The 12,968-nt window shown below is 38.3% G+C and overlaps 1 protein-coding gene across 3 annotated transcripts in view; it reads left to right on the top strand.

Annotated features, from left to right (window-relative positions):
• LOC108712890 (high affinity cAMP-specific and IBMX-insensitive 3',5'-cyclic phosphodiesterase 8A) overlaps positions 1-12,968 on the top strand; it is a 150,634-nt gene that overhangs the window by 122,506 nt on the left and 15,160 nt on the right. For all 3 annotated transcript variants that reach the window (XM_041588279.1, XM_018255391.2, XM_018255390.2), the window contains exons 7-13: positions 25-103; positions 301-438; positions 3,205-3,293; positions 5,133-5,184; positions 5,276-5,318; positions 7,447-7,524; positions 9,712-9,782. In XM_041588279.1, coding sequence (XP_041444213.1) covers positions 25-103; positions 301-438; positions 3,205-3,293; positions 5,133-5,184; positions 5,276-5,318; positions 7,447-7,524; positions 9,712-9,782 — 550 coding nt within the window. The remainder of the gene's footprint in view (positions 1-24; positions 104-300; positions 439-3,204; positions 3,294-5,132; positions 5,185-5,275; positions 5,319-7,446; positions 7,525-9,711; positions 9,783-12,968) is intronic.

Below are 12,968 nucleotides of genomic sequence, written 5' to 3'. Positions count from 1 at the left end.
AATGCCTCTGGTTTCTTTCTAAAGGGCTTGTAATTCGCTATTTACTACATTAGAGAAAAGTCAAGAAGCCATTGAAATCACAAGTGAGGATCATATAATACAGGTATGTGTCAATAAAATTCAAAATGCATTGCTTCATCTGTGTATGTGTAATGCCAAAACTATGTTGTTTAGGTAAAAGTGCTCAGTTCAGCAGCAAAATAAGCATTGTATGGAGTAGACCATGATTTTAGATTTGCAAGGAATGATACAGTATATACATTTATGCTGTGCTTACAACTTGGCTTGTCTTTCTTACAGTATGTGAATCCTGCTTTTGAAAGCACGATGGGTTATCAGAAGGACGAATTAATTGGGAAGGAATTAACTGAAGTGCCTATTAATGAAAAAAAATCTGATTTCTTAGATACCATTAATTGTTGCATCAAAACAGGAAAGGTAAGCAAAACATTGTCTTCCTTTATAGTGGAAAAACAATAACATGAATAAGGTGTTTGTACATGTGTATGTCTTAAAGACTCTACGTTTTAAAATGAACCAAGTGCAGTGCATGTTAAGGGAACAGTAACACCAAAAAATTAAAGTGTTTCAAAGGACTGACAATATAATGTAGTGTTGCCCTTCACTGGTAAAAGTGGTGTGTTTTGTTCAAAATCACAAGTTTACATAAATAAGTTGCTGTGCAGATATGGGGGCAGTCATTCAAGCATAGGATACACAGCAGATAAATTTGGAAAAATCCCATTGTATACTACAGAGCTTCTCTGTTATCTGCTGTGTATCCTGTGCCTTTTGTCCTTTTTCAGCTTTGAATGGCTGCACATAAGTTTGTTTATATAAACTATTGTAGAGTTTTGGAAGCAAACACCCCCATTTTACTAGTGCAGCATAAGGATAAGGTCACACTTGCCTTTTCGGGGGGGTTTAGTCACCTGACGATTAATCGTCTCGTCTTTGCGGCGACATATCTCCCCGAGCGCCTTCCCTCCCTCTTGCTCCCGAGGCAACTTCGGGCGACTTCAGAAAACTAATCTCCGCATGTGCTTAGCACCGGTGATTTTTCATTTTAGCCAGCACAAGAGTGAGGGAAGGCATTCGGGGAGATTGGTCACCGCAAAGATGAGGCGATTAGTCACCAGGCGACTAAATCTCCCCGAAACACCCAGTGTGACCTTACCCTAAAAGTACATCATATTATCATTACTTTAAAACAATTTAATTTCTTGGTGTTACTGTTCCTTTAAGATGGAAATCTACCCCTGATCTAGCTACTTTTGCATTTTAAATGGGAAATAGATATACACAGAGTTCCATCTTTATACCAGCTTCCTTTATGCTGCCACTTTTACCTGCTGCAGATGAAATTTGTATGCATGCTGCATCCCTGTAATATAAAGCCACACAGGAGCACTTTATTGTTCCTTTAAAACACACTTATTCTTCTGCACTAGTTCAGGCCGCTATAAGTTTAAATCTTTCTGGAAACTTGTATAGATAGAATGGAAGGCATTAGTCAAGTTTATATAGCCTTAAAGTTAAGGAATAGCTGTCAAATGCTTAGGAGGAAGTACTAGCCTCCAGATGCTGCCATATAAAGCAGATCAGACTTTTTTTGCCGCAGATGTCCTGCAATAACGGGTGGGTGCCAAGGCAGTCAGTCCATACTGAAGACTGGGTGGAAGTCAGCAGATCCCTGTTTCTCTCAGTGGCATATTTACACTGGTGGAGAGAATGCTATATAAGTGACATTTGTATAATCTAGCCAATGCAGACTTTATACTCCAAAGTGCTAACTTAAAATAGCCATACATGGGTCAATATTGTATACTGGTGTGCCCATAGAGTGACCTTCAAGACAGATATTAGTCTCACAGGCCAGTCTATGTTTAACCATATTTTGTCTCATGTATGGCCACTGCTAACCTTAGGTTAGCAGCTTTATTGGTCTGTATATGCTAGTGTCACACATGGCATCGGCCAGATATCTATTGGGCAGGTTTGATTTTCCCGTCCGACGAGGACTGCATTGTCAGATCCCAAAATGAATAGATCTTGCAGTGTATGGCCAGTTGAGCCCTGAATGTTCCAGTAAACCTGCAAGGGAAGATAGATATTCATCATTTCCACATATAACATCCGGTATTCTGTTTAAAGGAGAACTAAAGCTTGACTAAAGACGTAGGCTAGAAATGTTGTACATTATGTTTTGGGCTTCTGTACCAGGCCAAGGCAACCACAGCCCTTTAGCAGTAAAGATCTGTGTCTTTAAAGATGTCCCAGTAGCTCCCCATCTTCTTTTCTGCTGATTCACTGCACATGCTCTGTGCTACTGTCACTAACTGAGCTTAGGGACCCACTCGCAATATACAGTACATATAGAATAGAAATCTCACAATATAAGGCTGGTTAATAATTAATACAGATAATTACTAAATGGCAGCACAGAAACCAGTGCAATTAGCATTAGAATATAATAATCAGCCCTCTAGCATCAGCTTATATTACAGGGAAACCTCATTTTCTGCTTGATAATTTGCGACGACCCCTAAGCTTAGCTTCTCAACAGCTGCTCAGAGCCCACTGAACATGTGAGTGTCACAGACACTTTCCAAGTTGGAGATCCCCTGTGACAAGTTTGATGTCCTGGATCATTGCTGTTATTGACAAGCTGAAACTTTAGGCTGGTGCAATAAATTCAGTATATAAAATATATTTAGGGTTTATTCTCCTTTAAGAGAGGCAGTCAGAGCTGACTTATACTGCCCGCCTAGCTGTAGAACTATTCAGATCCACGTGTCATGGAGCCATCCATATGTTATAGACATGCATGCAATAAATACACACAGCATTGATGTGGGGGAAAAAATCTCAGCACATGGTAGATGCCCTTAAAAAATAACTAAAGACACAAGTCCATCAAACTTAGTTGTCTTGAAAAAGGTATTTGTATTTCTATCAAAATCACATTTTCATTATGTTAAACCCTGGTTCTAAGCTCCATAGAGTTTTCTTGTTTCCTCCCGCAGACACAAAATAACAATTTTTTACAGAATGATACATGATAAAATATTTAGTTCTCAAACCTTTCTCTACACGAATTAGAGTGCTTAATTGGCAAGGGCTGTGGCCCAAATCTCAGGAAATATTAATGATAATTGCCTGGCGGGAGCGTGACTAAACCTAATACTCTGCTAACTTTTACAGGAATGGGAAGGTATTTACTATGCCAAAAATAAAAATGGTGACAATATCCAGCAAAATGTGAAGATCATTCCTGTTTTTGGACATCGGGGGTATGTAACATCAGAGATAAAAAAAAAACATGCCACACGTTTATATGTATTGAGTGTTTAGTAACATATGAAATTTTAAATATACTGGTATGGGATCCGTTATGTGGAAACTCATTATCCAGAAAGCTCCAAATTACAAATAGGCCATTTCCCATAAAATCAGTTTTATCCAATTAATCCAAAAAACTGATTTCTATTTCTCTGTAATAATAAAACAGTACCTTGTACTTGATCCAAAAATAGATGCAATTAATCCTTATTGGAAACAAACCCAGCATATTGGGTTTATTTCATGTTTACATGGTTTTCTAGTAGACTTAAGGTATGGCGATCCAAATAATGGAAAGGTCTGTTATTTGGAAAACCCCAAGCATTCTAGATAATAGGTCCCAAGCCTGTATATGACTTTGTGGCTCATCAAGTCACATGTCTTTTAAGGGAACATACTGAAGAATGCCTGGATTCTGCTATGCCTAATGACTCTGGAGCAAAAGGTGCACATACGTAGGATGGGGACAGACACTACAGTCAGACTTTGATAGCGTTTTTGCTCAAAGAGGAGGTTTAACAGGTTCTGTAACAGATCAGTCAAGGATATTGGTGTAGCTAGTTCTTCCCTGAGTGCTTAAGTAATACAGCAATAAAGTTAAAATATATTTCTTAGACTTGGACGCAATGGCAGTTTTACTCAACTCAACAGACATTTCATTTCAAAAATCTTGATTGATGACTATAAGATGTATTGATGTTTGTATATATTTAGCAACTAATGAATAGTCCTCTGTGGATGGTACAAATACATTTTTAATGTTAGATCAACTTGGGTTTAAGCTTTAGCGGATCTATCAATAATTAATGGAAGTGTTTCAGAAGTGCAGATGTTATGGTGTAGGTGAGGCAGCAATAAAAGTCTTTCCCATTCCAACATATAAAGAGAAACAATAACGTTATAATGTTGATGGATGGACTAAATTGCCAGAGCTGCCAATGCTGTACCAAAGCCAATTAGCTCCCCAGCCTAGGACTCAATACATATCAGGTTCTCTTGTGATTCCTAAGGCATTCAGCATTGAATAAGAAAATATGAATTTTCTTTAATTGGTAATTTCACGTGAACAGAATAATTTATTCTTCACATTAATCTGTGTCAGAAGATCTCACATTGCTGCTTTGGAAAATGCGTTTGGATCTGGTTACTCCCTTTGTACCTAATAATATTTAACAACTTTCCTTGGCAATTTTTAATTGAATGTCACAGCAACAGTTTTCACAACAAACAGAATGCTTTTGCTCTAACTGGGTGAGGGGCCAAATGCTCAAGGCTAATGTACTGATCCTTGTGCAGTTATGCAAATCCTTATGTAAAGACATATAACCCTTAGGGACAGAGATTGCCTTCCTCCAACTACATGGGCATGCTTTTTGCCTTTTATTGACGGATATTATTCTTCAAATATAAATACTGATGTTTGCATTGGCAGCTGTGAGCCTATGTCAATTTATTTTTGTAAATTAACAAATTAGTGCAAGTTGGAAACTAGAATAATAGAATTACTATTTATTTCTGATTAAATGCTAAGTTTACTCATAACAGTCAGCCCATGCCAGCAGTAAAGTAACTAGTAGTTCCCAGGCCTGAGTGCAGGCCATGCACTGGGCCCCCACATCCTCTCTAGGTGCAATTTTTATGCTGCAATCCTTCTGGCGCAATTGTCCAGCGGGCCCTGAGGGGTACAAGCCTGGGTGCAGTCGCACCCCCAGTACTTCTGCCCACTGCATGCCAGAGAATGAATTACAAATGAAATTGGTTGATTTGTCTATGTGTTGTTTTCTTTACAGTAAAATCCGACACTATGTGTCTATAAGCCGTCCATGCAGTGACAACAACAAGGTATGTATGTGTGCTTTCGTGCACAAAAAATTTCGCTTTTGTTCTGTCGCTGTATGCACTGCTGTAAACTGACTGTTCTGTTTGTTTGCAGGCAGAAAAACAATGTCAGAGAGTTCAGGCCGAATCGCAAACAGGTGTGTTGAAATGGAATTCAATCAGAATATATTATGGGGTGCTATTGATAATTTCTGGTTGTTTATTGTTTGCGTAGTTGTGCTAATTACAACTGGTCTCAGATTAAAAAGTTCAGCCGCCATGACATTTTTTAAAAATAACGATTAAACTATGACCCATCGGCCTTGCAGAGTATATTTACTCACTGATAAAGATTTTGGTATACATATATTTTAACTGCTCATCCATAAGAGCTTATAATTTGGTTTGCAGATGTTAGATAGTAGATATGGCCAAAGTGAAAATTTGTGTTGCTCAGCTACAATTCGCAGCGGTCATCATGGCTTGAGGTAAATGGTAGGTTCACATCTAAAAGCACCCAGGATCTTTTAGATGTGGATAACTTTGGTGCACTGGATACAAATTCAGTTATTCTGCCAAAGGGATCTGATGGTTCCACTAAGTCCATACAAGAATTCCTTAAGATTCCTTAAGAGTATACACTTCTTAAACAAGCTCTATAATCAAAAATACTATATATTTTTAGTTGGAAACAACATATATAGTTACATCAATGTGAATCGTGTTGGAAAAAACGATTTTCCTGATTATAAAACTGTTATACCATACTTTCTGCTCACTTATTAACTGGCAGACATGACCCTGTTTTTTTTCTACTTCTGTGATTAATAATTTAAATGAGACATATGTCCACCCAGACAAATTCATGTGTGCTCTGCTAAACACTTTTTCAATTTACATTTACAGTTTTGCACTGTAACAGAAGTGCACCCTTTGCACTCTGACTGTCCAGTCAGAAGTTTGTTACTAATGCAGGAAGCATCTCCTGACACAAATTCGCTCAGCTCTGTAACTCAGTAACTGAAGCTTCTGGTGTTAGTGCTCTGAATTCTCTTTTTCCGTCTTTACCGTTTTCTTATCGCTCCAGCCTCTAAAACAATCATTGGTGATATAGATAAGGACCACTCACCATGCCTGTATAGGCTGCTAGAAATCCTCTGACTGGAAGGCTGCTACCCTTAAAGGAGAAGGAAAGGTTAAAACTAAGTTAGTCTTATCAGAAAGGTCCATCTAAATATACCAGTAAACCCCCAAAGTAATGCTGATCTGAGTCCCCTGTCAAAAGAAACACAGCATTTCTTTCCTTCTATTGTGTACACATGGGCTTCTGTATCAGACTTCCTGCCTTCAGCTTAAACCTCATTGCCCTGGGCAAGAGCATGCTCAGTTTGCACCTCTCCCCCCACCCCTCCCTTCTCTACTGTAATCTGAGCCCAGAGCAGGGAGAGACTCAGGCAGGAAGTGATGTCACACCATGTTAATCCTGCAGCTCCTATCCTAAACAAACAGAGAGTTTCTAGAGCTTTTTACTCAGGTATGGTAAAACATTCTACAGAATAAATATAGCATTCTAGCTTGCACTATTGCAGCTAATCTATTGGCAATAAAATGCCTCCGTAGCTTTCCTTCTCCTTTAAGGGCAGAGACACACGCAAAGATTCGGGGAGATTTAGTGCCCGGCAACAAATTGTCTCTTCTTCAGGCGACTAATCTAAATCTAAAGTTGCCTCACAAGGAATTTTATATCAATATGGCACTTAAATTAAAATCAACGTATAAATTCAAAGTATAAATGACTTTACACCTTAAATCTTTAAATGAGATGCTAGCTTTCTGACAGTCCTTTGAGATTGCACTACCTGCAATATGCTTGTTAAATAGTCACCCATAAATGGAAAACGACTAAGTATATAGTGCAATATGATCCAGTGACAATTCACGCTTCGTGTTCTTTTATTCCTAAACAAGATTTTATCAGTGCAAAATCTGCACCATATTTTGTTGGCCCTTTGTTTTAAGTTTGTCTAGATCTCCACCATTTCACTATTTAGTGTCACCTAATATTTGTGTTCTACCTGCTAGAACCAAAAGTATAACTAGTCTTGTAGTATTTCACCCTGCTTACACACGTGTATATGAATCCAACTATTGCCAACTGTATGAAAGCTGGCAACCCTAGTTTAAAGAATTGAATTGTGAACAGGATCATGTAAAGTAGTACATGTTAATAAGGGTAGTCACTCCCTTGCTGGTTAAACATTATTAAAAATAATTATTTCCTTGTAGATATCCAGACCTGTAGACACAAGGACAGGCGGAAAGGTTCCTTAGACGTCAGATCAACCACCTCCAGGGGAAGTGATGGTAATCAATTTGTAATTAACTGCAAAAATGAGTTTTACTTTTTTTTTTGTTGTTTGGATATTTTAATGATTGTGAAAGTAATATTTCTACAGAAATTGAACCGACCAGTCCTTGCAATCAGTCCTTGATTGCTTCATTTGGTTGGTTGGTTTTCTCCTCACTGTTTTCATCAATGCTCTGTAGTATACAATGGGATTCTTAAGAACATATCTGTTATCTACTGTGTGTCCTGTGCTTGAATGGCTGCCCCCATGGCTACACAGCAACTTATTTATATAAACTATAGTTGTTTTTTTGAAGCAAACACACCAGTTTTAGCAGTGCAGAGCAACAGTACATCATATTGTCATTACTATAAAACTATATTTTTGGTGTTAATGTTCCTTTAAGTCCAGGTGATACCTCTGCCCATATGGCAACTCCTAGGATAGATCTCTGGTCATTTCATTAGGTTTTAATGCTGGCTTTACATAAAGACAAATACCTCTGTAGATCTTTATTCTGCCCATTCTTATAAGGGTATAATCATCTAATGCCCAGCCACATGTTTCATCCCACCAGAACTTTATAATACTAATTATATAATAATTTCCTGAACGGTGGGGTATGAAGTTGCCTGAATTTCCCTTGTGAGGAAACATATCTGCTTTGGAACACCAAAGCCCCACATCAGTTTCTCCACTAGTAATTAGCCGTGCGGAAGGAAACAAAGGATGTTTTGTTGTCTACTGTAGAGAAGATTTATCATGGGTGATAAAATGCAGCTCCGTAAGATCCTGCTGTCTTCCTAAAGTTGCTCACAACACAGGTAAAATTTACAAAAACACTACATAGCAAAACCTTTCCTTAATCTTAGTTCTGAGTTTAAAAAAACTCCTGATGAACATTGCACTCAATTGCATTGCAACTCAATGCCAGTGACAGTTTCATCTGCCAAAGCAAGCACTTTACTGTCACATTCCTTTTAGGCATGGCAAACTAAAGCCCTCCCATTTTGCTGTTGTTGGCCTTCTCCAATAAGGACTGCATAGAACTGTAGTCTACTACAAATGTTCTATTCCAAATGCAAGTTGCCTTTGATTATATGCTCCCCAAGTGCATTCTCCTCAGTTGCTGGATGCTAATGAAGTACTGATATGGGACTGACATGTCATACTGAAAACTTCCTCGGTTACACAGCTTTCTTTGCAAATGCTTACTGTTATGCGTTGAAAACTTTTTTTTCTGAAAATGTCAATAATCTTCAAAAACAAAAAGTCAGAAAATGAAGACGACTAATCTGTGTTGCATAGTGCAAACTGCTGTTAGGATCAGCCTACACTGTGTTACTGTTTATTTGTAGCCAGAAACTGAGAGGGTTTCTAGGAAACTCAGAGAGGCAATGGGAACATTTCTGGGCTTTGCAGCTGGGCTAATACTCTCTCTCTCTAAGACACAGCATAAGTTTATCCAGCGCTTAACCTCGGGATCAATATAAATCAAACAGGCCGACTCGCCATGAATATATATATATATATCTCTAAGTATAAACATACATAAACAGGGGCCGCTCACCATTCCCATCTATTGGTCCGGGTGCATTGAGCCCCGGACCCAACGCTTGTAAAGTGGAGCTGTTACACCTCCCCTCCTGTGTGAAATTCAATCTTAAGCAATCCGTTTGAGTTCTTACCCAGTAGGCAATGTGACCCAGGTGCTCCCGCCCTGAGTCCGTCACTAAGAAGAACGCCTATATCCACTACATAGCGGCGCACTCAAAGGTCACAAAAATCGCTCCATTCAAAGGTTTTTCTTTAGGTAAAAAACATTACTTTATTAGATAAATCTTGGTATTAAGAACAGCGTCCAAGGTCCTTAATACCAAGATTTATCTAATAAAGTAATGTTTTTTACCTAAAGAAAAACCTTTGAATGGAGAGATTGTTTTGACCTTTGAGTGCACTGCTATGTGAACAGAGGTGTGCAGTTAATCTCTCTCCCTCTCCCTCTCTCTCTCTCTCTCTCTCTCTCTCTCTCTCTCTCTCTTTCTTTTTCTCTCTCTCTCTCTCTCTCTTTCTTTGTCTCTCTCTCTCACTCACTATCTATAATGCAAGTCTTTACCTGTGTATTGTGCAGGTTTGTAACTTTAGATAACTCCATAAAACTGCAGGTACTTCACTCTGACTTTTCTCTTATTTTGTTTTGCAGGTAGTTCACAGAGGCGGCATTCTTCTATGGCCAGAATACATTCTATGACCATTGAAGCCCCTATTACAAAGGTGCAGTGCCATTTACTCAATCTCCCTGACAAGAGATCATTTCTTTTTATGTCTCACAAGGCAGAATTGCAATTGGATCTAAGACACAAACTCCATGACAGTCAAATGATTAGTTACTATGATAGAGCAAGTTGTAACGGTCTAAGCACTTTTATTGTAAACTTGGCAATCATGTAAGTTTACAATAAAAGGTTATACTCTACCTATACACCTGCTATCCTTGATTGTAGCAGTATAGTAATATCTAATTGACATATAGAGATCAGGGAGCAATATGATCTCTTGTGTGGTTTATGTGGCTAATGCTTCATAGGAGGTTTGGATTGGCTTTAGATCAGTATGAATCGAGTCTATATTATGTATAAAACATACAGATGCTGTTTAACCTGCTCAGTAATTATTTCATTGGTTGATTTGCTTGCAAAACCATTACCAGCATCAAGAGCAATGGCAGGCATTATTATAAGCATCATTTGTATTACTGTTCAGTTGGAAGCATGTGAAGGATGCTCAGGTATTCTGGTCCTGGTCCTGAATGGTTCTATGTACACATACTAATGCGATAGCTTTTGGTCACATGGAGAAGCTACAGTTTTCTGGGCTAGACAGTCACCTAGTCACCTTTCAGAATGATTGCATAGTACGTCTTTTGTGTATATATATATATATATATATATATATATATATATATATATATATATATACACACACTCGTTTTACACCCCCCAAATATTTCTCTGTACTATAGAAAAAGTGTTTTGACTATTTGGATCTGTACCTATATAGCTAGCTTTGTGGTTAAACCTGGTGAACTTACCAGAGTAAGGCAGGGAAATAGGCACTTTCTAATTGCTGATTGGCCTCCTGTAAACTGTTCTTATCTGTACCTGAATGCACTTGAAGAGGGAACATCACATCCAGAGACTTTACCATTAGAGAAATACAGCAGGTGTGCTGTAATTCACAATGGAGCCAAGCCAAGCCAAGCCAAGCCCTTTAGCTTGCCAGTAAAAACCTGGTGGTTAATTGGGACACAGGCAATTGCTGGTGATAAGGATGGGACCCTGCACCAAATTCTTAAAGGGAGCTATCAAACTTAAAATAAAAGTGTATCTCTTTATGTAATCAGTTACTAATTTTGTCATGTTCCAAAAATAATAGTTATTACTCACAATCCCTTTTACAGAAGTATTCACTTGCATGCAGTGCAGGGTGCAAAGTGCAAAAACCAGTCGCAATCTGTCATGTGTTTTGCACTTTGTGTTTGCCCTGCATGTAGGAGAATTGCTGCAGGTCTCCACACTCCAAAATGAAGAGCAGATACCGGAGCCCCGGAGACACGTAAGGTAGGCTGAAGCAGCAGTGAGTCCCTGGACTTAAAGGAGAACTAAAGCCTAATTAAAGAAGTGTGCTAGAAATGTTGTACATTATGTGTTGGGCTTCTGTACCAGACCAAGGCAATCACAGCCATTTAGCAGTAAAGATCTATGTGTCCAAAGATGCCCCAGTAGCTCCCCATTTTCTTTTCTGCTGATTCACTGCACATGCTCTGTGTGGCTGTCAGTTACAGAGCTTAGAGACCCACTCACAATATACAGTACACATAGGGGCAGATTTATCAAGGGTTGAATTTCGAGGGTTAAAACCCTCGAATTCGACCCTCGAAGTAAAATCCTTCGAATTCGAATATCGAATTCGAAGGATTTTAGCGCAAAAGGTTCGATTGAATGACCGAATAAAAATCGTTCGATCGAACGATAAAATCCTTCAATTCGAATGATTTTAATCAATTGATCGAATGATTTTTATTCGATGAAAAAAAAACTTCAAAAAGTGTTCTGGAAGGTCCCCATAGGCTAACATTGCCTTTCGTAGCTTTAATGTGGCGAAGTATGAAGTCAAAGAGACAGTACTTCGATTATCGAATGGTCGAATAGTCAAACGATTTTTACTTCGAATCGTTCGAATCACCAATTCGATGGTCGAAGTACCCAAAAAAATACTTAGAAATTCGAATATTTTTGCATTCGAACTATTCACTCGAGCTTAGTAAATCTGCCCCATAGAATAGAAATGTCACAATATAAGGCTAGTTAGTAATTAATACAGATAATTACTACATGACAGCACAGAAACCAGTGCAACTTGTATCAGAATTTAATAATCAGCCCTGTAGCATCAGCTTATATTAAAGACCAACCTTATATTCTGCTTGATAATTTGTGATGACCCCTAAGCTTAGCTTCTCAACAGCTGCTCAGAGCCCACTGAGCATGTGAGTGTCACAGACACTTTTCAAGATGGTGACCCCCTGTGACAAGTTTGAAGTCCTGGATCATTGCTGCTATTGACAAGCTGAAACTTTAGGCTGGTGCAATAAGTTCAGTATATAAAATATAATTGTTTAGAGTTTAGTTCTCCTTTCAGTGCTGTGCTGCATTAGTCAAGTCCCACACCCGCATTAAATGTGAACTGATTCTTCTCTCAAGATTTAAGGGTTGTATAAACTTGCAGAAATATGTATATAAAATGTAATGTCCTATGAGTGTATAGAGTATGGGCCATATATAATAACCAGCCATAGAGAGGCTGACCATTGCACAATGCAGGGCTGTCATAGCTAATTTAGCACAACACTTTATCGACAAATTATTAGCAGCACCAATAATGCAATTGGATTTTGTTTGCCCAAGTGCATATAAGATACATAATTGTCTAGATCAGAAGATTCTGATCTTCTTGTACTTATCTATGGCACTTCTGTGAAATATTAGCATATATTGCACTGGCATAGAATATTAGATATACTTCTGTGTACAGCTTTGTGATGGACTAGTATATCTGTGGATATCTATAGCACTTTGACACAGTATTAGACATTTACATAGAGTTACATTTGTAATTAATTACTAGAATAGAGGATTTTGTTTCTATATACAGCTCTACTATAGAATATTGGATGTATGCATGTATAGTGCACGCTATTTGTGTCTATTTAAACAGCCATGCTACCTTGGAAGTGCAACCAGCATGTTGTGTAAGTCATATGGCAGAATTTCAGTGCACATTCAATGAAGAAGCACTGATGGGTTTCCAAACAAATGCGCCTATCACATTAATGCTTCAAAGCTGTATTGTAGTTTGCTTGCGTATTTCTTAACATCTAGTAAATGAAGCGAGGATCTG

This window comes from Xenopus laevis, chromosome 3S (genome assembly GCF_017654675.1).
Source record: "Xenopus laevis strain J_2021 chromosome 3S, Xenopus_laevis_v10.1, whole genome shotgun sequence".
NCBI classification, from domain to species: domain Eukaryota; kingdom Metazoa; phylum Chordata; class Amphibia; order Anura; family Pipidae; genus Xenopus; species Xenopus laevis.
The sequence above is the reverse complement of the archived record's forward strand: the minus strand, read 5'-3'. Positions and strand labels throughout refer to the sequence as shown.